The sequence below is a fragment of the Ornithorhynchus anatinus genome, chromosome X5, assembly GCF_004115215.2.
Source record: "Ornithorhynchus anatinus isolate Pmale09 chromosome X5, mOrnAna1.pri.v4, whole genome shotgun sequence".
Lineage (NCBI taxonomy): Eukaryota > Metazoa > Chordata > Mammalia > Monotremata > Ornithorhynchidae > Ornithorhynchus > Ornithorhynchus anatinus.
The window spans coordinates 23,206,772-23,232,878 of record NC_041753.1 but is presented as its reverse complement, the minus strand read 5'-3'; the positions used below and the strand labels follow the sequence as shown (position 1 = coordinate 23,232,878).

The 26,107-nt window shown below is 50.4% G+C and overlaps 3 protein-coding genes across 6 annotated transcripts; 2 read left to right on the top strand and 1 right to left on the bottom strand.

Moving 5' to 3' along the window:
- Positions 1–820: 820 nt before the first annotated feature.
- Positions 821–7,714, top strand: LOC114808193. Of its 2 annotated transcripts, XM_039910912.1 has the most exons (6): positions 821–970; positions 1,093–1,142; positions 4,363–4,701; positions 5,026–5,202; positions 5,854–5,924; positions 7,256–7,714. In XM_039910912.1, the coding sequence occupies exons 3-6, from the start codon at positions 4,431–4,433 to the stop codon at positions 7,457–7,459; spliced, it is 723 nt and encodes a 240-aa protein (XP_039766846.1). In that variant the 5' UTR covers positions 821–970; positions 1,093–1,142; positions 4,363–4,430; the 3' UTR covers positions 7,460–7,714. The 2 variants fall into 2 exon arrangements, with proteins under 2 accessions (XP_039766846.1, XP_028911972.1); XM_029056139.2 differs by lacking the exons at positions 821–970; positions 1,093–1,142 and adding an exon at positions 3,779–4,130.
- Positions 7,017–16,770, bottom strand: LOC103164849 (CD276 antigen-like). 2 transcript variants are annotated; one of them, XM_007655876.3, is made up of 7 exons: positions 16,699–16,770; positions 16,183–16,260; positions 15,745–15,807; positions 14,837–15,169; positions 14,269–14,553; positions 13,440–13,565; positions 7,017–7,313 (listed from the first exon to the last, which is right to left on the bottom strand). In XM_007655876.3, exons 3-7 carry the CDS (start codon positions 15,794–15,796, stop codon positions 7,285–7,287), a joined length of 825 nt encoding a protein of 274 aa, XP_007654066.2. In that variant the 5' UTR covers positions 15,797–15,807; positions 16,183–16,260; positions 16,699–16,770; the 3' UTR covers positions 7,017–7,284. The 2 variants fall into 2 exon arrangements, with proteins under 2 accessions (XP_007654066.2, XP_007654065.2); XM_007655875.2 differs by lacking the exon at positions 7,017–7,313 and adding an exon at positions 12,817–12,988.
- Positions 16,771–20,360: 3,590 nt separating this feature from the next.
- Positions 20,361–25,985, top strand: LOC103166363 (CD276 antigen-like). 2 transcript variants are annotated; one of them, XM_039910721.1, is made up of 6 exons: positions 20,361–20,576; positions 22,829–22,891; positions 23,930–24,262; positions 24,567–24,851; positions 25,356–25,481; positions 25,946–25,985. In XM_039910721.1, the coding sequence occupies exons 2-6, from the start codon at positions 22,840–22,842 to the stop codon at positions 25,972–25,974; spliced, it is 825 nt and encodes a 274-aa protein (XP_039766655.1). In that variant the 5' UTR covers positions 20,361–20,576; positions 22,829–22,839; the 3' UTR covers positions 25,975–25,985. The 2 variants fall into 2 exon arrangements, with proteins under 2 accessions (XP_039766655.1, XP_028911973.2); XM_029056140.2 differs by lacking the exons at positions 20,361–20,576; positions 22,829–22,891 and having other exon boundaries at positions 23,363–24,262.
- The last annotated feature ends 122 nt before the right edge of the window (positions 25,986–26,107 follow it).

Below are 26,107 nucleotides of genomic sequence, written 5' to 3'. Positions count from 1 at the left end.
TAATGATCAGAAGAATACAATAAAAGAAATACTTTAGGATAGAAACCAGTGAGTCCCTGTGGCGTTTTCTGTTTAGCCCTGGACCTCCTTTGATAAGGTGATAAGCACCAGGGGCGAGAGTGGTTTTACCATGTTATAATGTGCTTGACTCAGATCGAGAGGTTAGCTACTCGATTTGAGTCAATCATAAAGTCAAGTTACTTGAGTCAATCAAATGACTGGGCTTGGCTTTGAGTAAATCGAGTAACTAGGTAGTTTGGGTTTATCGAACTACTGGACTTGACTGAATCAAGTAACCAAGCCTGGAGTCAATCAACCCATCAGACACACCCAGAGTGGTCAGGTGGGCCGAGGGAAAGGTCATAGAGAAAGGTGGACAATGCAGGACCTTAAGTGTTGTGCTTCCACAGAAGGAAAAAAGGCTTGGTGAGGCTGTGGAAGAAGGTAATACGGATGGGGAGTTGGAAAGAGAAGTGTGGGGTGGGGGAGACAGCGCTATGGAGTTCAATTACCACTCTCTTCTCAATGCTCTAAATCTTGGGGTAAATGTTTAAATGTTGGGGTAGCACCTTTGAATCCTCCACTCTGTTCCATAGAGGGTTGGGAGGGTGTCGTGGAAGCTAATAGCTACAGGTCTCGGTCGGTGTGAAGTCCCCTCCACGCGGAAATAATGGATCTAATCAGTCGCCCCGCTCCAAGTTGAGGGGAATTATGTAAGCCCCAAGTCCCTTTGTGAGGTCATAAACGGTTTCGTTCGAAATCGGGAATCCCCACTATCGCGTCACCGGAAGCGGGGTTTTGGGGATGGGTTTTTTTATTTGGAACGGTGATGAATATAAGTTTACCTTTTGGTTATGAACAGGTATTTGAAATAGCAGTTAAAGATGAAGATCGCTAAATTGGATGCCGGTTTCTGCGAACACGGAAGGGAAGTGAAATACCTTCCTAGCAATAAGGCTCTCAGGTGAAGGTGAATAACTCAGCAGAAGCCTAGGTGGGGGTGGGGATGTGGGGGAAAATAGCACATGGGGGTGGGACCAGTTGGACCAGTCATGCAAACTTTAACTTCTGGATAATTTTTTGTCCGACTAGGATGGGCGCCTTCCAGAGTCAGTAGGATGACTGAGATGACTTTTCAAGAGGTGACTTTTCAGTGTGGTCAAGTGGAAAGAATACAGAACTGGTAGTTAGAAGTCCTGGGCTCTAATCCCAGCTCTGTCATTTGCCTCCTGTGTGACTTTGGACAAATCGCTTAATATTATCCCTGGGGCTCAGTTTCCTCGTCTGTAAAATGGGGATTAAATCCCTGGTCTCCTTTCCTCTTTGGCTGCAAACCCACGTTGGACAGAAACCTTATCAGATCTAATTATCTACCCCAGTACTTGGCATAGAGTAAATATTTAACAAATACTGCAATTATAATCATGCTTTACGCTCGCGGAGCCAGAAATAAAATAGGCCCACATCCTACCACTGACCTGGAATGCCCCGCCCCCCTCACATCCGCTAAACTCTCTTCCCCTCTTCAAAGCCCTACTGAGAGCTCACCTCCTCTAGGAGGCCTTCCCAGATTGAACCCTCCCTTTCCCTCTGCTCCTCCTCCCCTCCCCATTCCCCCTACTCCCTCTCTCTGCTCTTCCCCCTTCCCCTCGCCACAGCACATGTGCATATTTGCATATATTATTTATTACTCTATTTTGTTAATGATGTGTACATGTCTCTGATTCTATTTATCTTGTTTTGTTTTGTTGTCTGGCTCCCCCTTTTAGATTGTGAGCCCGTTGTTGGGCAGGGATTATCTCTATCTATTGCTGAATTGTACATTCCAAGTGCTTAGTACAGTGCTCTGCACATAGTAAGTGCTCAATAAATATGATGAATGAATGAAATAAAAGATACACCCACAGGATGAGGCCTCCAAAAAAACCCCAGGGAAGGCAAGTGGCTGCTGGTGTGTCCTGAACTCTGAGCTCCAATGAGCCTGAAATTCTGCTCTTCTAGCCTCAGAACCCTGCTGATTTTGGTTTTGTTTTGTGGTGGTGTATTTTAGTGTTTCATCATTCCTGATATGTCTGTCTCCAATCCCTTCTCACTTATACTCTTAGACTGTGAGCCCCCGGAGGGACAAGAAGCATGTCTAAATCCCACCAGAGTATTATCTCCCAGTGCCTAGTACAGTGTTCTGCACCTAATAAGCACTTAAAGTATAACTAGTAATAGTAATGCTAGAAGCAGGATGGCCTAGTTGATAGAGCATGGCCCTGGGAATCAGAGGACCTGAGTCCTAATTTTGGCTCCACCATTAACCTGCTGTCTGGCCTTGAGCAAGACACAACTTCTCTGTGCCTCCGTTCCCTCGTCTGCAAAATGGGGATTCAATACCTATTCTCCCTCTTACTTAGACTGTGAGCCCCATGTGGGACCTGGTTATCTTGTATCTACCCCCGCGCTTAATACAGTGCATGGCACATAGTAAACCCTTATAAAATATAATTATTATTCAAGGTCCCTCAGCTGAGGACTAGAAGGGAGCAATTGCGTGTAAAGGTAGGGGCCCTCAAGGGGGCAGCAGAAAATAAGAAATGAGGTTACAATAAATCTTGAAGATTTAGTGCTTGAATGGAGGGCCAGATAGTCTGCCCAGCAACTGATGACTCCATGAAGTGTTTTTTCACCCAACAAGGGAGAGTTCCTGCCTAGTGATGACATAAAGGGAATTGTACATGTATATGGGCTGAAGCTAAGGGTGAGGTTGTTTGGATTATTTAGGGCAGGGCAAAGGGTTTGTTGGGAATTAACTGAGGAGCAGACAGCTTAGTTCACTCCTTCCCTTCCTCTTTAACTCATCTTGCTCTTTGAGCCACGTGGCCGAGGCAGGAAATCATAACTGATATGGTCTCTCCATTTCCTATGTTTGCGTGTATGATTTATGTGTATATGTGAGTGTGCTCCTGTATATGTGAGGGTGACTATTTCTCTGCCTTGCCGCCTGCCCCCCACCTGCCTGAGGAAGGTTTTCAACTGTTGGCCGCCTGGGAGCTTCGAGGGACCTGACCAGGCTGGGCTTCCCAGTGGTGATTGAAGTAGCCCTAGGTCAGTTGTCCCTTCCCCTCACCGCACCTGGTTGTTCGGGTGTCTTTAAACCTGGTTCAGCCCAGGCCTCACGGGGCTGGACAGATCTAACTAGCTTTACGCACATCATCAGGGTCCAGGATAGGCCTTGGCATGCACTGAACTCTCCCTTTGCTCCTCCTCTGCACCTCTTTCTGTCTCTCCCTAATCTTTATGCTTTCTCCCTCCCCCTCACAGGAAGTGGAAGTGTCAGTGGTAGCTCCTTGCTTTCATCCTTTTCACACCTATGATCATATATGCTCCTGGTGGAGCTGCAGAGATCAGGAGGAGCGATGGAGGGAGAGGGACTAGAAAACATGGCCTCCCCTCTTCAACCCAACCCTCCAGACCTCAGAGAAGCTCTAAGCTACCCCTCCACTCCACCGGCCCCATTATCTCACATGGTGCTCTCCATGGTGAAGTCCCAAGACACATCCTAGCCCCTAGCCCCTAGTACCTTAGCACATCTTCACCTCTCTCCACATTCTATGCCCCCCCTACCACCTCCCCTTGATATCACAGTAGACTTGAACGTGCCCAGTCTGGTATTAGAGGAGCGGGGTACGGACTGGGGGGAAAGCCCCAACCCCAGACCTACCCAGCCTCCAGTTCTTGCCCCACATCCCTTTCCGGGAGCCTGATGTCAGAAGCCTGTTGCTCGAGGGGCTGTATAGGTGCTGGGGTTGAGGGAACAGGGAATAGCATCTCTAGTCTCCCGTGGGGACTTCCAAACACACTCGCCCTGCTTACCCTCGCCGGGCAATCAGCCCCCCACCCACGCTTCGCTGTTCTGTGCAGAAAGGCCCTCGAGGGAAGTGGAGGTGGAGACCCCGAGAGAGCGGAAGTGAGAAGGGAGGTGGTACTGCCCTTCTTCTCTGTCTGCCCCCATCACGACCAGATCACTGCACCACTTTCCCCCATCTGAGTGGACGGGCATTGGTGGAAAGAAATGTGGAGGCTCCCATTGGTGATGGCCACTCTGCAGGCGCTGGGACAAGCCCACGGATCGGGGTTAGAGGGTGAGGATGGATAGCCGCGGAGATGCAGGATGCTGGGGTCTGTGAAGAAGAACAGGGTCGGGGCAATGCAGACGGGACCCCTAAATCCTTGAATGGGAGAAGATTTGGGGTAGACCTGGGAACTAGGGGGCAAGATTCCTGGGGAGGAGGGAAAGCCTGAAGCAGAGGGAGGAGGGGGTGAGAGCCCTAGATCTGGTGAAGAGATGCTAAATTCACTTTCCTTCTTTTCTAGATCCGTGTCCATTTGCTGTCTGGCAACGGCCGGGATCAGTGCAGCAAGGAGCTGGGGAGTCGGTGGAGATGAACTGCTCCTTGCACCCCACGCTGCCTCCTTTTTCCCGGATCCTTTTCAGCTGGTTCCGGGGGAAGGATGCCATCCTGCAGAGCAACAGCTCGGTGGCCCAGGGCTCTCGGATGCTGGTCTCCTCGGATCCGGCCACCTCCTCCAGCCACTTGAGGGTCCGGTGTCTGACTGGAAACGATTCGTCTCTGTATCGGTGCCAGGTCATGGTGCTCATCAACAATCAGCCTTGCCTGATAGAGGGAACCGGCACCATCCTCACAGTCATAGGTATGGAGTGGCTTATTATGGAGCGGGAGAAGGTTTGGGAAGACTCTGAGGGTCGAGCAGAGAGCACGGTTGTCGGGAGAGGGGCCTCCCGTTTACGAGTGGGGTGAGGGACCACAGGTCCGATGTGGCTGAAGAGGAAATTTAGCGGGACCTCTCCCTGGGGTACAGGGTAGGGGGATGGAGGAGGGGAGCAGCCCAGGTCGACAGCCCAAAGTGGGCCGGGGGAGGGGCAGGAAGGCAGGCTGGAGGGAGGACGGGAAGATCTAAGGAGAGGAACAGATGAGGCCCTCCTTCACGGCCTCGCACTGCCCGTTTCTCCTCCAGAAGCTCCAGGGACTAACAGCACCTCCAGCCAGGAGGGGGAGGAGACAAAGATTAAGGAAAAGAAGTCAACGTTCTTCACAATCAGCTTGGGTGTGCTGGTGACCCTGATTGCCACAGCTGCGGGCTTCCTGGTTTGGCTCAAGAGAAGGAGGAGGAGGAAGAGGAAGGGTCGGGAAGGTGAGGGCGCCCCTGCCCCTGATGTGGAAAAGGGAAGGGAGTGGGGTTGGGGAGGCTGGACACTTAAATTGTAATCCCAGAAATTGATAGATTTATTTAGGAATGAGGGGCCCAATCCACTCTTTCAAGGGGGGATGAGTGGAGGAGACCCAACAAGTTTTCTCCATCCTTACCTAGAACTAGATTTGGGGAGTTTCACTCTAGCTATACAGAAGAAGGAGGGATTAGAATGAGTCATCGGGCAGGATGTACCAGCTAGGAGGATTAGGAAGCAACAGAACAAGTGACCAAGTCCAGCTACCGGAATCTTCTCTGGAGGTTTTAAAACCCAGGAGTGAGTTTTATCTGTTTGGGATAAGATAGCTGGGGCTCTCCTGGTATCTCTCTAGGTCATTTTCAGCAGCAAAATTCATACAATTTTTAAGCTACATTCTCTGCTTTAGGTAATTGCAGAGGAAGTTGCATCCAAGGGGCAGACAGCGTCCAATGGAGGAGGGAAAAGAAGCAGTAGATATTCAGGAGGGAGTTGAAGGAAGGAGGTGTCCAGCAGACTGATCCTGGCTCCCTCCCTCCCTCCTTGGCACTGCAGTCACTTTGTCTCCCTTTCCACCCCATCTTCTTGCTCCACTCACCCTTACTCATTCCCCATAGATCCTACTCCTATGGCTGTAGCCGAAGCTCGGTCCCGTGCTCCAGCTTGTCCCAGCGTTCCCCTGAGACAGGTCTGTACAATCCTTCCCCCAACCATCCTCTGTGGTGATTTCTCTCTCTCCCATCTCTGAGTCCTCTACCCTTCCAGACGTCCCTGTTCTCGTTAGGCAGCGAGGGCTCAGTCCTTTACCAAAAAAATGATCCTTCACTCGGTAGATCAGGAACTGTCAGGAATAGGTCAGGTAGGGTCCTATCTGGAGGCAGAGATTGAATGCAAGCTTTCATCAGGCCTCTCCCTCCCCGCCTCCCTGCCTCTGGCTTTTTCATTCATTCATTCAATCGTATTTATTGAATGATTACTATGTGCAGAGCACTGTACTAACCATTTGGAATCTACAATTCTGCAACAGATAGAGACAATCCCTGCCCAAAAACGGGCTCACAGTATAAACGGGAGAGACAGGCAGCAAAACAAAACAGAACAAAACAAAATAAGTCTGGCGTAAATATCATCAAGATAAATAGAATCATAGATATATACACATCATTAACAAAATAAATAGAGTAATAATATATACAAATATGCACAGTGCTGTGGGGAGGGGAAGGGGGAAGAGCAGAGGGCGGGAGAAGGGGGAATGGGGAGGGGAAGAGGAGCAGAGGGAAAGGGGAGGCTCAGTCTGAGAAGGCCTCCTGGAGGAGGTGAGCTCTCAGTAGGGCTTTGAAGAGGAGAAGAGAGTTAGTTTGGCAATGTGAGGAGGGAGGGCATTCCAGGACAGCGGTAGGATGTGGGCCAGGGGCTGATGGGACAGGCGTGAACAAGGGACCGTGAGGAAGTGAGCGACAGAGGAGCGGAGTGTACGGGGTGGGCAGTAGAAGGAGGGGGGCGAGGTAGGAGGGGGCAAGGTGATGGAGAGCTTTGAAGCCAAGAGTGAGGAGTTTTTGTTTCATGTGAAGGTTGATAAGCAACCATTGGAGGTTTTTGAGGAGGGGAGTGACATGCCCAGAGCGTTTCTGTAGGAAGATGATCCGGGCAGCGGAATGAAGAATAGACTGGAGCGAGGAGAGACAGGAGGAAGGGAGATCCGAGAGGAGGCTAACACAATAATTAAGTCGGGATATTATGAGAGCTTGTACCAGCAAGGTAGCAGTTTGGACGGAGAGGAAGGGGCGGATCTTGGCGATATTGTGAAGGTGAGACTGGCAGGTGTTGGTGACAGATTGGATGTGTCTCCCAATTTTCCTCGGTTCAGAGAGTACCAGTATCCGCCGCAGCCGGTCCCAGAAAAAGGCAAAGAGGTGTCTGGGAGCTAGAGGCAGGCACCAATCTTCATTCCTCCTTGATCGGGAGGTGGCTCTGAGCCCTATTCCATGCCCTCACCCTTCAACTGTTTCTCTTTAGGGTTCGCTCAAGGCTTCAGGAGAAGTCACCTATGCAGATATCACCATCCGAACTGGAACTGGAAAGAGAGAACACCGAGTCTCAGATCTGGAGTATGCAGAGATCAGGACAGACCCCGGGAGAACCAAAGGCCCCAAAACACTGGTCCTCCACCACCCTTCTCTCCACGGACAAGATCTGGTAAAGTCCAGAATTCCATTCTGATGGTCTCATCACACCTTACCTTGGGACCCATCACGATCCACGATTCCAGACTCTCCCTTCTTTGCCCCCCACCCACGTTCTCTCCTGGGGTCTCTCCTCCCATCCCATCTGAACCCCTTTCCCTTATTCGTCCATCTCTCGGCCTGAATTGGACTGTCCTGGCCTTGCTTACTGCCCCAGGCCCCGCTCCTAATCCTCCTGTTCCTCTTCCTCCTTTGGGTTGGGTGGAGTTAAAAATTAAAGCTGTTTTTTGGAGTTTGCTTCTTTTGCTTTCCCTTCCCATTAAGTGATACGTACATAACCCCAGAGCCACTGAATGAAGCCCTTTCTGGCAATGTTACCAACAAGCTCAGATGTTTGATTAGGGTGGGGGGCTGCGGGAGATGGACTAGGGAGAGGGCTGAGGGTGTGGAATTCATTTTCCCCCGGCTCCGGGGGGAGGAGGGGACACAGCTTTCTCTTGGGACATTTGTGATCTCTGTGGGGGCTGGGTGATTGAGGAGGAAGTGGGTGAAAGGAAAGGATATAGGAGATTGTCATTTGTCTTTTTTAGAGCTTCTCTCCCTGAACTGAAAGGAACCGAATGCTCCAAAACAAGTTTCTCCCTCTCCCCTTTCCTCTCTCTCTCTCTCTCCCTTTCCCTATTCCTCCCCCCTCTCCCTTTCCCCCTCCTTCTGTGGACTCAGATGGACAACAGCCCCCTGGAGAAGATGCTAGGGGACCAGAGCAGGCGTCTTTTTGAGAAAGAGAGGAGGTCTACCTGGGTACACAAGGGGCCGGAGGAAGAAAAGGGTGTTAGAAAGTGGGGAAGGAGTGGGACCCCAGAACACGGAAGTCTGTACTGGAAACGGCTGCACCTCAGACAGCTTGTCTCAGCCCCATGCTCAGCCTCACCTCTCACCCTCCCCTCACCCCCGCAGAAACTCCGTCTACACATGTATGTGCAGCTGCCTGTATGCTTGTAGATGACGCCACTGGTGGTGAAGTTTGCCCAACAGTGTGAGTGCGGTTGAAAAGGTCAATGCAGGATCTACAGTCCTGGCGGTACCAGGCTCTCATAAAGACTGCCCCTTGTGCTGCTCAACTGTTTACTCTTTGCAATACCTGACCTTCATCTCCTTGTCTCAGGCGCCTCTCATAGCTTCCGCTCACAGCTGCCCCTAAATGATAGCAGGGAGTCAAGCCGGTCTGCCTGCCACAGTTGTCACGCAGCTTGCAGCCTCGAAGTCGCTTTTTCTGAGGCTTCACTCTTCTGCAGCCTGAAAACAATTCCCCGCCCCCCTTGCTTTCACTCAGTCCACAACGGCAGTTAGCTCATTTCATTAGTACTATAGCTACTAGGATTCTAGGACTACCCAGACTATTAGAACTACTGGGACCACTACTATTATCTCTATTATTACTATTATTACTGCTAGGACTATCATTACTATTATAACACTATATCCTATTTCCTATATGGGAAGTAGTGTGGCCTAGAGGAAAGAACAACCTAGGAGTCAGGGTACCTGGGTTCTTATTTATTCAATCATATTTATTGAGCACTTACTGTGCAGAGCATTAATTGAGGTGATGGGAGGACCAGATGGGAGGAGCAGGAAGAAATGCAAGACTGCAGAAAGGGAGAGAGATCAGAGCTGGAGATGGAGATTTGGCTATCATTTGCAGAGAGGTGGTAGTTGAAGCCATGAGAGAGAATGAATTCTCCAAGGGAGTGGGTGTAGATGGAGATAGAAGGGGGTCCAGAACAGAACCTTGAAGTTCTCCCTGGTATCTAGCCTAAACACTTCCAGCTGCAGTTTCTGTTAAATGTGATTAAATGTGGATTCAAGTTTATTAACTTCAGGGTCTGGCCTAGCTCTGGAATCTCGGGGACCCTATCATTGTCCTGTGGCTTTCATTACAAAGCTCAAAGTGGGAGGAATAAGCAAATGCAAAAAAAAAAAGCCATTTTATTTTTCCACCCAGACCACCCAGCTTCTGGTTTCCAGCTCCACTTTCTACCCTATCAACTGCTCCTTGATATGGAGCTTCTGCTCCATGAGAAGCAGAATGAGAAGCAACTGATATCCCTGTTGCTTCATGTCTAGCTCTCCCTGAGCTGGAATCCAGGTTCATAAACCTTCCACCATGTGTCTCTTCACCATGAACTTCCCGCTCCCCACAGTCACCCTTCAGGCTCGTCCCCATAGGTATTGTTCAGAAAGCCTCTCCCTTCCTGCTCCAAGATTTTTCACCCTCGTCTCCTGCCCCTAAGCCTCTGATCTAGCCCCTGAGCTAATACTGTTCAGCTCCCAGGGGTAACACTGCCTCTGAAGAGTCCCAGTCTCTATTCAGGGGTCTCTCCCCTTTATTTGAGTCCAGACCCTATTTCAATTAAGACCTGCCTTGAGACAATAGAAATGCACCTCTCCCCTGCCTCCCATAACACAACTGTCTTTTCACAGGCTTGTTGCAGGGGCTTGCAGAGAAGATTACAGCTGCAGTTGTGGTTTTACCGTAAGCACAGTCTAGGGATATTTGCACACAGATATGCAGATTTTAGACTGTAAACTTGAGACTCTAAGCTCTGGACTGTAGAGTATATGTCTACCAACTCTGTTCTTTCACTCTCCTAAGCACTTAGTACAGTGCTATGCACACGGTAGCTGCTCAATAAATACAATTGATTGATGAATATTAATCCTGAAAGGCCTGGTCAGGCCACCAATGCCTTCTTTGCCCATTGTTACTTGGTTCAGCAATGGACCTGTTTCCATAGCTTCACTGGACTCTCTGAACCTCAGCTTCATTTGTGCCTCTCTGGCAACATTGTTCTCCCTCAGTCTTTGTCCAGCCCCTCCCCAGGGAGTGAGCAGATTGCATCATAGACAATGACACCTTCAGCTGCCCTAAACCTTTGTGTGGTGGCCATGATAGTCACTGAGTAACAGGTCAGTTCCCAGTTCCTCTGGATCATATGGTGGTGACTTTGGGGGAGGGAGAGTAATGACCCTCACCCAGTGGAACAACTGGCTGCCCCCCAACCCCTTTGTCCTTCTGTTCCCCCACCCCCTCCCAGCAGTAGGGGAATCACTGTGGTCAGTGAGTGGACTGCAGACCCAGGAGCAGCCTATGTCTGGGACTCATTCCAGCCCGGTGCCATCTTGATCAATCAATCAATCATAGTGATTGAACACTTGTTCTATGCAGAGCACTGCACTAACTGAGAGAGTGCGATAGAATTGGTAGACATGATAACTAAAATAAATTACGAGTAGGGGGAAGCAAGAATTTAAAGATATGTACATAAATGCTGTCCATTTCCATCCCAGTCCCCAGTGGGGTCGACCAGATCTCAGGAGCCAAAACTTCTGTGATTCCTTTCATCTCTGCCTTTCCCATCCAGAGACGGAGCCCCAGCTGTCAGCTTCTTCAAGACCCAGGGACATTGTGGCTTACCGGCCTCCTCCACTGCCCCACTGTGGCGTGTCCTGATGCCTCTTCTCCCAGAGCTTCTTCTCCCTTAGGTTTTGGGTTAGCGGCATTGGGTTGGCTGAGGGTTGAGATGATCCCTCTGCCATGCCTTTGGGGGACACAGGTGACACCCCTTGAAATGCTGCCCTCACCCACAGCCTCTCCCCCTCTACCCCTCAGTCTTCCACCCTACAGTTGCTGCTGATTCTCTGCTGGGAACTTCGTTAGCACCTTGGGCACATGTCAAGAGGAAGCAAACTGCTACTTGCATCACCAACCTTCACCTCATGATTCCTGTGGCCATTGCCGAACCAACCAGGAAACGTGGGGAGAGAAAAGGGGAACCCGAAAGGGGATCAAATGGGTGGGTGGGTCTCACTTATCCATACTGTAAGTTCCTTGAGGGTGGGTAACTTGTTTCCCAATTCTGTTATACTGCACTCTCCCAAGTGCTTAGTAGAGTGCTCTGCACACATTAAGCACTCAATAAATATGATTGATGGATCGAATGAGGCAACCTTGCCCCAACTCTAGGGGCACATGAGCAAGTATTCCAAGCGCTTAGTACAGTGCTCTGCACATAGTAAGTGCTCAATAAATGCTACTGAATGAATGAATTTGGCTGTGGCTATAAGGAGACGAATAAAGAGACTCCATAAGCTCAGACCCTACTGTCCCAGAGGAAAAGCAGCTAAGTTGACTTCAGTTATAATAATGTTGGTATTTGTTAAGCGCTTACTATGTGCCGAGCACTGTTCTAAGCGCTGGGGTAGACACAGGGGAATCAGGTTGTCCCACGTGGGGCTCACAGTCTTAATCCCCATTTTACAGATGAGGTAACTGAGGCACCGAGAAGTTAAGTGACTTGCCCAAAGTCACACAGCTGACAAGTGGCCGAGCCGGGATTTGAACCCATGACCTCTGACTCCAAAGCCCATGCTCTTTCCACTGAGCCAAGTTGCTGGGCACCATGAGCCAGGGATGTTGTTTGATTATAAGAAATGCTCATAGAGTGAGGATCAGACAAGGTTCCTGGCCCTCAAGGGTTTCACAGACTGAGATTATGAGGGGATGGAGGTGGGTGATGGATATAAAAGGAAAAAATAAAACAGTATAAATACACACTCAGAATAAATGATAAGGGCAGGGATAAAGAAGAAATGAAATAAACACTGTGGGGTACTCTGAAGATTTTCAGGCATCTCACCACTCACAGTCCCACAGTCATAGCCACAGTTATGGCCACAGCTGCACCTTCCCAGCATTCTCCATTCTGGGGGGCGTCCTCTGCTGCTGCTGCTGCTGCTGCTGCTGCTGCTACTGCCGCCCCTCCTGCTGAGATGGAGTGGGGCAGGCCTGGATGAGGGCCTGGGATGAGGCGTTGGCAGCAGCAAAAGGTAGCGTGGGTCACCGGCTGAGGCGCTTGTGATCGGACGGTTTGTGAGGCCAAAGTGTGTGAGGCCAAGCCGGGACCTCCATCTGACTTCTCGTGGGGAGGAAGCCTGTTGGCTTTGGGCCCAATTTACCAGGTGGTTATCTATTCTGTGAGAGGTCTGGATGCTGCTGACTCGAGCTGGCTCTTACTGACTCATCCTTGTTGATATAAGTCCCCTGAATAGTAACAACTTCCCCCAAATCCCCTACTCTGCCCAGTGCCTTCCCTTAGAATATGGATTCTTTTTAAAAATACAAACACTTTTAAGAAGTGCTCTTTTAAAGGGAAGCAGCATGGCCTAGTGGAAACAGCATGGGCCTGGGAATCAGAAGGCCTGAGTTCTAATCCCGGATCCACAAATTACTTGCCGTGTGACCTTGGGCAAGTCACTTAACTTCTTTGTACCTTAGTTCCTTCATCTGCAAAATGAGGATTGAATACCTGTTCTTCCTCCTACTTAGTCTGTGAGCCACATGTGGAACCTATTCATCTTGGGCCTACCCAAGCTCTTGGTACAGTGCTTGGCACACAATAAGCCCTTGATGAAAAGCACAATTATTGGTATGGTGATGAAGAGATGGTGATTCCAGCCGGTCCGTCAGGGAGGAGAGAGATGGTTGCCGGGGCAGGGCTGCTCTCTAGAGACAAACAGAGCTGGGAATCAGGCCTCCCTGGCCCCAAGACAGCTCAGCAGGCTGCTGTCTCTTCACTCCTCCTTTCTGAACCCGATTCCAGGCTCCCATTCCATTGCCCACTGTTGTCTCCTCTTGTGGCCACCAGGGTCAACCCGGAACACATATGTACAGCCCTGACTCCCTTCTCCCTTCCCCCACCCTCTGCTGGAGACCTCTCACTTGGGTGCCTGTCTCAGCCCCACCCATTCAGTTCTTCCTCCCCCTAACAATGGCCAAGCCAGGGTCACCACCCCTGCCCCTCTCTGAGGGCAGGCACCTTTGACGTGTATGTCACTTGCCTCACCCTCAGCATGACCACACCAAGCCTGGGCTCAGGACGGACATCCCAGGGGCTCGGGGAGGTCTGTGACCACTGCTGTTCATGGGCACTGATGCAGGCTGCTGCAACACTTACCTGGTTGTGGAGGCCTCTGCCTCCTCACGACAGCCCAGCAGGCACTGACCCCCACCAACGTGAGGATGCTGATCGCGATGATATTCTTAGGGTCCAGGAGAGTTGGCGCCTCTTGTTTCTGGCTCGCTACAGAGAAGGAGACAGGGAGGATCTGACCACACCGAGGAGCATTTGGCTCTCAGTCACCCAATGCCCTTTCCGAGTACTTAAATTCTGGGTATTTAAATGCCTTCTTGAGGTTCCTCAGGGTGGAGAGTCACAGCACAGAGGCCTGGGTCCCCTGGGAGAGAACAGACTCTTGTCAGCTGTGTGACTGTGGGCAAGTCACTTAACTTCTCTGTGCCTCAGTTACCTCATCCGTAAAATGGGGATTAAGACCGTGAGCCTCATGTGGGACAACCTGATTACCCTGTATACCCCAGCACTTAGAACAGTGCTCTGCACATAGTAAGCGCTTAACAAATACCAACATTATTATTCTCAGCTAGCTCACAGTCCCCCAAGGGATACTGGGCAGACAAGCAGCCAGTCCCCAAATTGTGTGCACTGAGCCAAAACCCTGGTGGAGGGAATGACAGATGCTTGAAGAATGGTTGGGGTTAACCTGGGAAGACTTCCTGGAGGAAGGGGCTTTGAACTGTCATATTCAGGTAAGAGAGCTGTATGGTGGAGAGAAGCAGGAAGCCCATCCCGTACAAAGGATCGGAGGGGGAGAGTCACTCAGAGTCGACGGTGGTATCGGTGGTTCTTCAATGAGCAGTCCAGAGTCACTTCTCTTTGGGGCAAGGGGACATGCGGAAACAGGTTGTTGCTCCTGTGTCTACGTTACCTGCTATGGTGTCACAAACTCGCAACTCCTCTGCCCGAGGTTCTGGTGTCAGGCAGCAGCACACAGCGATGTCTCTCTCCACAGTTACGGTCAGTTTGCTCCGCACCTCACAGATCTCCTGTTTGTTCCTCACCACCACCGGTGTCTCCAGCGCCTCCAGGGTGTTTCCCTCTTCATCTCTCCAGACCATCAGTGCCTCTGAAACTCCCCCCTGAGAGCTGCATTCCACGGTCACGTTTTCCCCTATCCTGGACAGAATTCGAACCTGGGGCCGCTCATAGGGAGCTGGAAGCAGAAAGCAGAGTCAACCTGGATGCCTGTCTGTTACTGGAAGGGACAAACAGGGACAGCTCAGAAGACTGAGGCCAGCCTCTCCTCCCTCTACTGTGTGTCCTTGGCAAACACACTTATGCACTCTGTGCCTCTAGAAAACCGGAGGAATCTCAAGGCATCCATCCTGGGAGATCCCCAGATCAAGGTAAGAGTTGTGAGGCTTGCCCTAATGAACTGTTGAATAAGGATTTCCTGGGGCACAGTCCAAAATCTCTCTCCTGTGCTCCTGACTTACCTGAGACCTGGAGGGAAATGTTGCTTGATTTGAAGTTGCCTCCATTCACAATGATGCATCTGTAATCTCCCCTATCTGACAGTCTGAGGTCAGTCAGGGTCAGGCTAGCGTCTCCTTGCTGGATACCTGGGAGGGACAGTTTGGTTCTCCCATGGAAAGCCTCGTCTTGGTCCTTCAGCTGCTCTGTTCCGTTGTAATAGCTGTGGACAATGGCTCTCCTTCCATTGAGATAGTGGTGCCAGTGGATGCGCAGGTCATTGCCGAAGGGGACTTGGAAGGAGCACTGTAATGTCATGTTGTTGCCCACTCGTACTGGAGGGAAGGATGTGGACCCTATGCATGAGGAAGGGTTGGGAAGGGAGGGACCAGACAGGAGAAAGAAGTGGACTGTGAAGCCTTCAACCAACTGCCCCTTCCTCTCCCACCCAACTGTCCCCATCTCCCACTCTGGCCAGCCCTTGATCTCTGCTTTCACCTAACAAACTTGGTCGACATCTCCCACACACAGCTCTCCCAACTCCAAGCTATCCATCATGCCTTCCCCTTACTTGCAAATCCCTCCCAACTCTTCTCAAATAAAACACAGCCCTTCTAAGTGCCCACATCCACCATGGAGTCTTTCTAGATTGACTCTGCCTGGCTCATTACCCCAGAAACTCTACTAACCCCGAAGTACCATGCATATCTTTGCTTAGCATTTGCGTCTATGTTTCTTTAGGTGTTTGTGTAACCATCTATCTTAATTCCCTCATTAGACTGTCATCCTTGAAGACAGGGGCCGAGTCTTCTTCCTTTGTCCCTTGCTCCCAAACCCAGTACTGGACCGCACACTCAGTGGACTGAAGGGTTTTCAGTGGAGTGGGTCTGTGTCTCAGAATCCCCAGAGCACAGCTGCTTCACCAACTCACCCATGTTTAATAAGGAGAACATCAACCAGAACGACAAAGATTCTTCCCACATCCTTACTGATCCTGAAGAGAAACAGAGGAGGGAGGGAGGGAGAGAGAGAATGTGCATGTTAGACTCAAAGATACTTGGGAGTCAGAATCCCTCACCTTCACAGCCTAGCAGGACCCCACCTCCAGCAGCTCTCTGATCTTCTTTCCTTACCTCCCCCTCTCCCCCCTGATTCCAGGCTCCTCTACTGGACTTTTCTGTAGGTCATCCCTGCCCAGCCCAAGCAACCAGAGACCCCTCCCAAAGCCATATTGTGGAGGACAGAGGAGGGTGGAAGCAGGTTAAGGATTTGGGGAGATCGGCTTGGAAGCAAGGGGGTAGGGGAGTAGTGGGGATAGAAGTTTAAAGGAGGTTGGGAAGAACAAAGAAAACCAAAATGAATGGCTCACCTGGTTGGATCCAGATGACATGGAACTGGCTATGCGTCCCTATGGGTCCCAGGATTTGAAAGATGGGTGGGTGGAGGCCTGACAGGAAAACTTTGAGAAATCACTTTACCATGAAATGAATACGTTCACTTTCACTTCATTTCCCCTTCTTTAAATGGGGCTAATTAGTAATAGTGACTGTAGTAGTAGTAATAAAAAAAACTGGTATGCTTCTTCCCACCTCCTATGGCCCCAGTATTCCTTCTCTAAGCCCCTGTCTCCTCCAAATCCTCCTCCCTCCCCCTCTCCCCATAAAATCTCCCCTCCATAGGCCTAGTCCCCCTCATCCAGGGGAAGAAAACCACCTAGCTCTTCTTTAATCAGCCCATTAGAGCTGACATCCTTAGGCCTTATGCAGAAACCATTTCTGGGTCCTCCCTCCCCACCTCTGCCCTTCTCACTGGCCCCCCGCCCCCACTCCTCACTGACACCCACCCCCCACCCCTGCTTCTCACTGATCCCCTGCTCCTTACTGACCCGCAACTCCGGGAGCCCCACAGCAGCCCAGACTCCCCTAGCTCACACCCCAGGAAAACTTGTCACAGACAGAAAGTTATCAGGAGTCAAGCAGAAAGGAAAGGGGAGGGGGGAGGGGAAAGCACAAGGGCGGGGAGGGCAGGAGAGAAAATGCTGCCAAGGGCGAGTCATCTCCGATGCCAGTCAGTTATGGACTGGACTGGCAGGGAGTCGCCTAGCCACTGTGTAATATCAGCTGAAAATGAAAACAAAGTTGTTTTGTGTAGCTTTGCCCTGGTGCAGCGTGGGCATGACAGTTCCCACCCAAATATGCTGACATGGTGCAGGGGGACACTCCTCCAAGTCCTGTTCAACTGACCTGTTTTCTGGCTGCTATTCTAGGGGGTTGAATTTTCACTTGTTTTTTGTTGTTGGCTGCATGATATTCTGGTTGCTCTGGGTGTCTTTCTCCCCCTCCCCCTTAGACAATAAGGTTGGGGAGGCAGGGACCACATCTGAATGGATTTTTATGTCCTTCCGTGGGCTCTCAGTACATTCGGCACACTGTTGATGCTTGCTGAGTGTTGAAAGCAAAACAGTGATAAGAGAAGCAGAGAGGCTCTAGTGGAAAGAGCATGGGTCTGGGAGTCAGAAGGAGGATGGGGGGATGGAGAAGAGACAGGGGTGAGAGAAGGCATATTGGGGAGGCAGGAGGTGGGAGGAAGTATATCGGTTCATTTTTCTGTACTTTCCAAGTTCCTAGTACAGTGTACCGCCCCAAATGGGTGCTCGATACTACAGCTGGAATCAGGGAATCAATGTAGCAGATAGACAAGCATGGTGAACCGCTGTCAGGAAAGGAGCAATTCTCTTGGATAGGAAGTTTTGTAAAGATCGTCCAGTGAGAATGTTGCAGCAAAAACAGTTGCCAGAGCAGCAAACACAAACATGACAGAACAAAAAAAGGACGGCCTTTATGTGTGAACAGAATGACTGGGTCAGTGGTTCCCATATAGGCCTTTTGAGCTACACATGCACCGTTGAGTGAATTGCATTATTGCTATCTTCTTCAAGTCCCAAGGACAGCTATAGACCCAGGGAGGTTGGATTTTTGCTTAGTATAAGACCTCCAACCATATCCCTGGTATTCTTGGGATGGTTGTAATCTGTGATAAGATATTAAACAACATTGGCTGTCTCCCCAGGTTGTATGGATTGTGGTGTGGCTGTTCCCTGAGGTAGGATATTAATCACTAGCCCCTGTATGTCTGGGTTGTATCCATACCTCCTCCTGATCCTGGGAGCAGACCTCTCCAGCTCCCCTATGACTGTTCTCCTGGAGGCTGTGGGGAAACCCAACAGGGGTTGGGGAGAGCAGATATTGTGCCTCTTCCCCAGAAGGAGCTCTTGGTCTTGTGCTGGGATCAGGGGAGAGCTGATAAGAGCAGCTGTGTAGTCAGAGGAGGCTCTTCTACTTTCTTCTGGTCTAATCTCTGAACACCCCTAACTGCCCCCACTCTGTTCCTTCTACATTCCTGCCACTGTTTTGCTGTGAATACAAGCAACTGCACCGAGAGCCCGGGGAAAGACACAAGAATCCATTCAGACTTGGTCCCTGCTTCCCCAGGCCTTACAGTCTCTAAGGGGCCGGGGCTGGGGGACATGCACCCAGAACAATCCGAATGCCATCCAGCCAACAATGAAAACAAGTGAAATTTCAACCCTCAAGAACTAGAGCGGTAAAACAGGTCAGTTGAACAGGACTTGACAGGGGCTGTATGCGGTGTCCTCCCATCACCAGGTCAGCTTACTGTCATGTCCTTGCATCACCATCCTTGCAGCTCTGGCATTGCCCGACCTGGGCTAATGTTGGGGATCTAGGGGCCCAGGGACTGGGGGAGAGGACAAAGGAGAGGAATGGGGCAGAGAGTGGAGGGCAAGGATAGGGCAGATGACAGAGGGCAGAGGACAGACATTGAAGTAGAGGGCAGAGGGTAGGAATGGGATAGAGAGCAAAGGGCAGGGATGGGGCAGGGGGCTGAGGGCAGGGATCAGGGCAGAGGGCAGAGAGGGGGCAGATTCATTCATTCAATTCATTCAATTGTATTTATTGAGCACTTACTGTGTGCTTGGGAAAGTACAATACACAACGAGTCTAGTCACAGTCTAGAGAAGGGGAGACAGACATCAATACAAATAAATGGACATCAATATAAATAAATAAAATTATATATAAATACATAAATGCTGTGGGCCTGGGAGGGGGGAAGAGAAAAGGGAGTAAATCAGGGCAATGCAGAAGAGAATGGGAGATGAGGAAAAGTGAAGCTTAGTCTGGGAAGGCCTCTTAGAGGAGATGTGCCTTCACTAAGGCTTTGAAGTCGGGGAGGGTCATTTTCTGGTGGATTTGAGGAGGGAGGGTGTTCCAGGCTAGACGTAGGATGTGGGCCAGGGGTCGGCGGCAAGACAGGCGAGATCGAGGCACAGTGAGAAGGTTAGCACCAGAGGAGTGAAGTGTGAGGGCTAGGTTTTGAAGTCAAAGGGCAGAGGGCAGGGATGGGTCAGAGGACCAGGTAGGGGGCTCAGAGCACTGGGAAGCCAACAGAGTCTGTTGTCCACCCCCAAGCCTCCTCCTGCCTGGCCAGAACTGGGGCAAGGCTGTACAAAATAACTTTGTTTTCATTTTCAGCTGATATTAAGCAGTGGCTAGGCGACTCTCCACAAGGCCAGTACATAACTGATTGGCACCCGAGATGACTCTCGCCTTTGACAACATTTTCTCTGCTACCCTCCATGCCTTTATAGCTTTCCTCTCCTTCCTCCCCTTTCCTTTCTGCTTTGACTCTTGATAACTCTCTAGCTGAGACATGTCATCCTGAGGTGTGGGCCAGGAGAGGCTGGGTTGTTTTGTAACTCGTGAAGCTGGGGGTCAGTGAGAAGCAGGGGATCTGTGAGGAGCAGGGGTTCAGAGAAGAATGGGGAGGGGAGGTTAAGGAGCAGTGTCCTTGTGAGGCCCAGGGAGGAGGGTGGCAAGGACCGCTGGAGAGGAGATTTTGTGAGGGTAAGGGGAGGGAGGGGGACAGAGGAGAGACAGAGGGTGAGAGAGGGTATATTAGAAGGAAACATAGTTCATTTTTCCGTACTTCCCAAGCACCTAGTATAGCGCACTGCACACAGTGGGTGTTCAATATTACTACTGCTACTCTTTCTATTACTATTACTACTAATAATAATAATAATAATTGTGGTATTTGTTAAGTGCTTACTATGTGTCAGGCACTGTATTAAGTGTTGGGGGAGATACAAGTGTTAGAGAAGCAGCGTGGCTCAGTGGAAAGAGCACGGGCTTTGGAGTCAGAGGTCATGGGTTTGAATCCCGGCTCGGCCACTTGTCAGCTGTGTGAATTTGGGCAAGTCACTTAACTTCTTGGTGCCACAGTTACCCCATCTGTCAAATGGGGATTAGCTGTGAGCCCCAAGTGGGGCAACCTGATTCCCCTGTGCCTACCCCAGCGCTTAGAACAGTGCTCGGCACATAGTAAGTGCTTAACAAATACCAATATTTATTTATTTATTACAAGGTAATTGGGTTGGATACAGTCCCTCTTCCACATGATGTTCACAGTCTTAATCTCCATTTTACAGATGAGTCACATAGAAATGAAATGACTTATCCAAGATCACACAGTAGTCAAGTGGAAGAGCCAATCCTTCTGACTCCCAGGCCCATGCTCTATCTACTAGGCCACAAGGACTGAAAGCAAATGGATTTATTTCGTGGCAAAGTGATTCATCACAGTTTTCCTATTCCTTAACCTTTGAGACCTCCCAGTTCTCATCTCCCTGGTTCTGGAAGGTAGGGACACCTAGCCGGTTCCACGTCAGCTGGACCCACCAAGGTGAGCCACTCATTTTGGTTTTCTTTGTGCCATGAATCAGAAACGACTTGATGGCATTTGATAATATAAAGATAATTGCTCTCTCCACCTTCCTTTTAGCTTGTATTCTTGCTATCCCCCTGCCCCGGTCCCTCCGAGCCATTCTCCCAAAATCCTGAACCTGCTTCCACTCTCCCCATAGCTTTGGGGATCCCTGGTGGCCTGTGCTGGGAAGAACTGTAAGGGAGAGATAGGGTTTGGGTCGGGGCGGGGCTGGGGCTTGGGTTTTGGGTGCATGAGGTAAATACAGCAGAATGGAGTGAAGGAGGGAGGTGGGGTGGGGGGCTGGCCCAGTGTTTTGGGGGATCACCCTGGTAGAGGAGTGTGGACAAGGAGTTTGCAGAGACACAAGTTTAAAGGAGAGGTGGTGAGAGGGGAGGGGTGAGGATGTTTTGGTTTCATGATTGTGAAGTGGATCTGTGCTTCAGTGTCAGTGAAATAGTTTTGGGGCTCATCTCTAACAATCAAGTGAACCGGACTCCCACTCCACTCCCCTCAAACTTCCCTCCACTCTTCCCACACACCCCCATCCTGCCTCAAACTTTTCCCTCTCCTCCCCCTTCAGGGACTTGTAGATGTATTTCTTCCTATTTACCCATGGCCTCCATTTACTCTCCCCTCCCCTTTCACCCTACCATCTTTCCCACCATCTCAGGCCCCTTTATTTTACCCATCTCACAGCTATTACCAGCCCTTTCCGCGCTTGTAGGCCCTGTGACCGCCAGAGTGGCAGATCCGGGGCTGGACTGGGGCCAGGTTGGAGGAGAGGGAAGGCATCTGTGAGAACTGCCTTGTGGGGTTCTGGGTAGTCGGGGGCGGTAGGATGGAGGAGAGAAGCAGAGGGAAGCTGTACTGGGCTCCTTCCTCCTCTTGGAGCCAGTATTGTTGGGAAAAATTTGATGAACTAGGCAGGCTGTGACTGGGGACGGGTATCAGAAGGTGGAGGATCTTACCGGCTCTGGCATTGGCATAAGCTAATTAATCCAAGATCCAAAGTAACAAATCTGTCTGCCCCTTTCTCCCACCCTTTTTCTGTCAGACCCCTTCCTGACAACCTCTCCCCAGAGCCCAGTAGTGATACCAGCAAGTTTGGGGGTGGTGGCAGGAGCGAAATAATGGCATTTATTGTGTGCGGAAAACCACACTAAGTGCTCAGGATAGTACAATAGAGTCAGTAACCATGATCCCTACTCTCAAGGAGTTTGCCATCTAGTGGGGGAGAGGGGCACTACAATAAATTACAGACGAGAGACAGAAGAATACAAGGGTATGTACATTATTCATTCATTCAATAGTATTTATTGAGCGCTTACTATGTGCAGAGCACTGTACTAAGCGCTTGGAATGTACAAATCGGCAACAGATAGAGACATCCCTGCTGTGGGGGTGGGTTGTGTACCAAAGTGTTCAGGGGGTAATAATAATAATAATGTTGGTATTTGTTAAGCGCTTACTATGTGCAGAGCACTGTTCTAAGCGCTGGGGTAGATACAGGGTAATCAGGCTGTCCCACGTGAGGCTCACAGTTAATCCCCATTTTACAGATGAGGTAAATGAGGCACAGAGAAGTTAAGTGACTTGCCCACAGTCACACAGCTGACAAGTGGCAGAGCCGGGATGTGACCTCTGACTCCCAAGCCCGGTCTCTTTCCACTGAACCACGCTGGTAGAATGGAGAATATTGGTGGATTCACCATAGCCACAAGGACGGATTTCCAGAGGGTCAACATGACTCAGTTTCCTCAAGCTTCTTTTGAGGCTACTGGTGGAGAGAGAATATTCACCTGCATGGACTGATCCAGCACTGCAGTTGACTTTTGACTCTCCGAGGAGCATGACATACTGTTCCTTACTCTGGTATTTTGGATTGAATTTGCAACAGTAGGGAAGGGATTTTGTTTCAGGAAGAACTTGGCTGAGAGACGCTCAGAAATCAGAGAGCAAAAGCACTGGGGAGAGTCAAGTTGATTGGAGATCTCTCCGCTCAGGAAGCCTCCCCTTCTAATCAGCTGGATGACCTAGGGAAAGGCCCCGGAAAGGAGGCTGGGGTAGGGGGTAGGGATAACAGGGGAGGTAAGGAAAGAAGATCAGAGAGCTGTTGGAGGGTTCTGCTAGGTTGTCAGAGTGAGAGATTCTGACTCCCAAGTATCTTTGAGTCTGACATTCTCTCGCTCTCTTTCTCTCTGACTTGGTCTTTGTGTCCCTCTCTCTAGGATCAATAATAATGTGGCAAGAATCTTGGATGGTCTTGTTGATGTTGCTCTTTTTAAACGTGGGTGAGTTGGTGAAACGGCTGTGCTCTGGAGATTTCTGAGACTCATCTCCAATGAAAATCCTTCAGTCCACTGAGTGCTGAAACTGCCGATACTGGGTTTGGTAATGAGGGACAGGATTGGGCATTGCTCTCAAGGATTGGGCAATCTAATGTCGGGAGGAAGGATAGATAGATAGACATGCAAAGAAACAAAAACACAAATACTGAGCAGGGAGATGCACAGTCCCCGGGGGGTTCTTAGAGAGATTGGAGTATTGAGCTAGGTGGAGTTTATGTGGGTAGGCTCCTTGGCTGAGGTGGACATTTAGAGGATATTGAAGGAGAGAAGGGCTGTGGTTTGGTAGAGAAGAGCAGGGAGGACATTAGAGAGAGAAGGTAGCATAATCAATAGTTTGGAGATGGGAGAGTTGTGGGGGGGAGATGCTGAGTAGATTTACTAGGTGAAAGCAGGGAGCAAGGGCTAGCCAGAGTGGGAGATGGGGAGAGTTGAGTGGGCAAGGAAGGGGCAGTTGGTTGAAGGCTTTTATGGAAAAAAAAAACTTCACTAACTCTGCTCTGTGTTTAAAAGGGTATGTCAGAGAAAAGTTTATTACTACTAGCGCTTCTTTCAGCACCAGTAGGGAGAGACGTTTGAGCAGCAGAAATTCCCCTGTTTGTCAAGGCCAGCTCAATACTAATAAACCGGAGCTTCTTCTGCACAGTACAACATTTAGTTTAATCAAAGTACACTATGGGATAAATGCATCAGGATGGGCAGCAACACCTCTTGGGGCGGGGTTTTCTACCTTGTTCTCAAGGTGATTAAACCTATTCAACCCCACTAAAAGAGTAGCTTCATCATGTTTTCAGCTCTTCCTAGAGAACCAAGTCAAGCTGTGTTGTGAACTGGATTGCTTGATAATCATAGGGAGGCCAACAGCTGACGCGGATCGGAGACAAGGGGGCAAATGCAGGACCTTGACCATGATGCTTCCACACTTCACAGTCCACTTCTTTCTCCTGTCTGGTCCCTCCCCCCACATCCTTTTTCTATGCATAGGGTCCACGTCCTTTCCTCCAGTACCAGTGGGCAACAACACGACATTACAGTGCTCCTTCCCAGTCCCCATCGGTAATGACCTGCGCATCCACTGGCACCATTATCTCAATGGAAGGAGAGCCATTGTCCACAGCTATTACAACGGAACAGAGCAGCTGAAGGACCAAGACGAGGCTTTCCATGGGAGAACCAAACTGTCCCTCCCAGGTATCCAGCAAGGAGACGCTAGCCTGACCCTGACTGACCTCAGACCGTCAGATAGAGGAGATTACAAATGCATCGTTGTGAATGGAGGCTACTTCAGAACAAGCAACATTTCCCTCCAGGTTTCAGGTAAGTCAGGAGCACAGGGGAGAGATTTTGGACCGCGCCCCAGGAAATCCTTAATCAACAGTTCATTAGGGCAAAGCTCACAACTCTTATCTTGATCCGGGGATCTCACAGGATGGGTGCCTTGAGATTCCTCCGGTTTTCCAGAGGCACAGAGAGCATAAGTGTGTTTGCCAAGGACACACAATAGAGGGAGCAGAGGCCGTATTGGCTGCACAGTCCTCAAGATTGGCCTTGGTCTTCTGAACTGTCCCTGTTTGCCCCTTCCAGTGACAGCCCATTGGTTGACTCTGCTTTCTGCTTCCAGCTCCCTATGACCAGCCCCAGGTCCGAATCCTGTCCAGGATAGGGGAAAACGTGACCGTGGAATGCAGCTCTAAGGGGGGAATGTCAGAGGTACGGATGGTCTGGAGAGATGAAATGGGAAACACCCTGGAGGCGCTGGAGGCGCCAGTGGTGGTGAGGGACCAATGGGAGATCTGTGAGGTGCGGAGCAAGCTGACCGTGACTGTGAAGAGGGACATCGCTGTGTGCTGCTGCCTGACACCAGAACCTCAGGCAGAGGAGATGAAAGCTTGTGAATCCATAGCAGGTAATGTGGACACAGGAGCAGCAAACTGTGTCTGCATATCCCCTTGACCCCAGAAAGAAGGGGCTCCGGGTTGCTCTTTGAAAAACCACCAATAGAGACTTACCACTTTCACCTCTGAGTGACTCCCTATCTAAACCTTTGTGCAGAATGGGCTACCTGCTTCTCTCCACCATACAGCTGTTTTACCTGAACATCACATTTCAAAGCTTTTTCCTCCAGGAAGACTTTCCCAGTTAACCCTTTCCAATCCTTGGGTCACACCTTCCACTCATAGCAAACATTTTGGGCATTGGCTGAATGTCTGTCCTTTCTCCCCTGGTGGACAGTGAGTTGATTGAAGACAAGGCCTGGATCTGCTCTTTCTTGGGGACCCAGGCCCCTCACCAGGCTCTCCACCCTGAGGGAGTTCAGGAATAGTATTTAAATACCTGGAGAGGATAATTAGTGACTGAGATCCAAGTGCTCCTCAGTGAGGTCTGACCCTACCTGTCTCCCCCTCTGTAGCGATCCAGAAACAAGAGGTGCCCTCTCTCCTGTACCTTAAGATTGTCATCGTGATCAGCACTTTCATCCTGTTGGGGGTTGGAGCTTTCTGGGCTGTCGTGAGGCGGCAAAGGAGTCTACAACCAGGTAAATCCTGTGGCAGCCTGCATCAAGCCCAGGATCAGCGATGGTCACAGACTGCCCTGGGCTTCTGGGACATCCATACTGAGCCCAGGCTTAGTGTGAACTTGCCTTGGGTGTAGAAAGTGTCATGCATGTCAAGGGTGCCCATCCTCAAAGAGGGGCAGGGGTGGTGACCCCGGTTCTGCCACTGCTTGGGGGGAGGGACTGCATGGGTAGGGCCGAGTCAGGCACCCAAGTGAAAGGTCTCCAGCAAGCTGCACATATGTGTCCTGGGCTGGCCCTGGCCTGGCCACAAGAGGCGACAACAGTGAACAATGGAAGGGGAGCCTGGAATTGGGTTAATAATAATAATGTTGGTATTTGTTAAGCGCTTACTATGTGCCAAGCACTGTTCTAAGCGCTGGGGTAGACACAAGGGAATCAGGTTGTCCCACGTGAGGCTCACATTCTTAATCCCCATTTTACAGATGAAGCAACTGAGGCACCGAGAAGTTAAGTGACTTGCCCAAAGTCACACAGCTGTCAAATGGCCGAGCCAGGATTTGAACCCATGACCTCTGACTCCAAAGCCCGTGCTCTTTCCACTGAGCCACGCTGCTTCTCTGGGTTCAGAAAGGAGGATGAAGAGA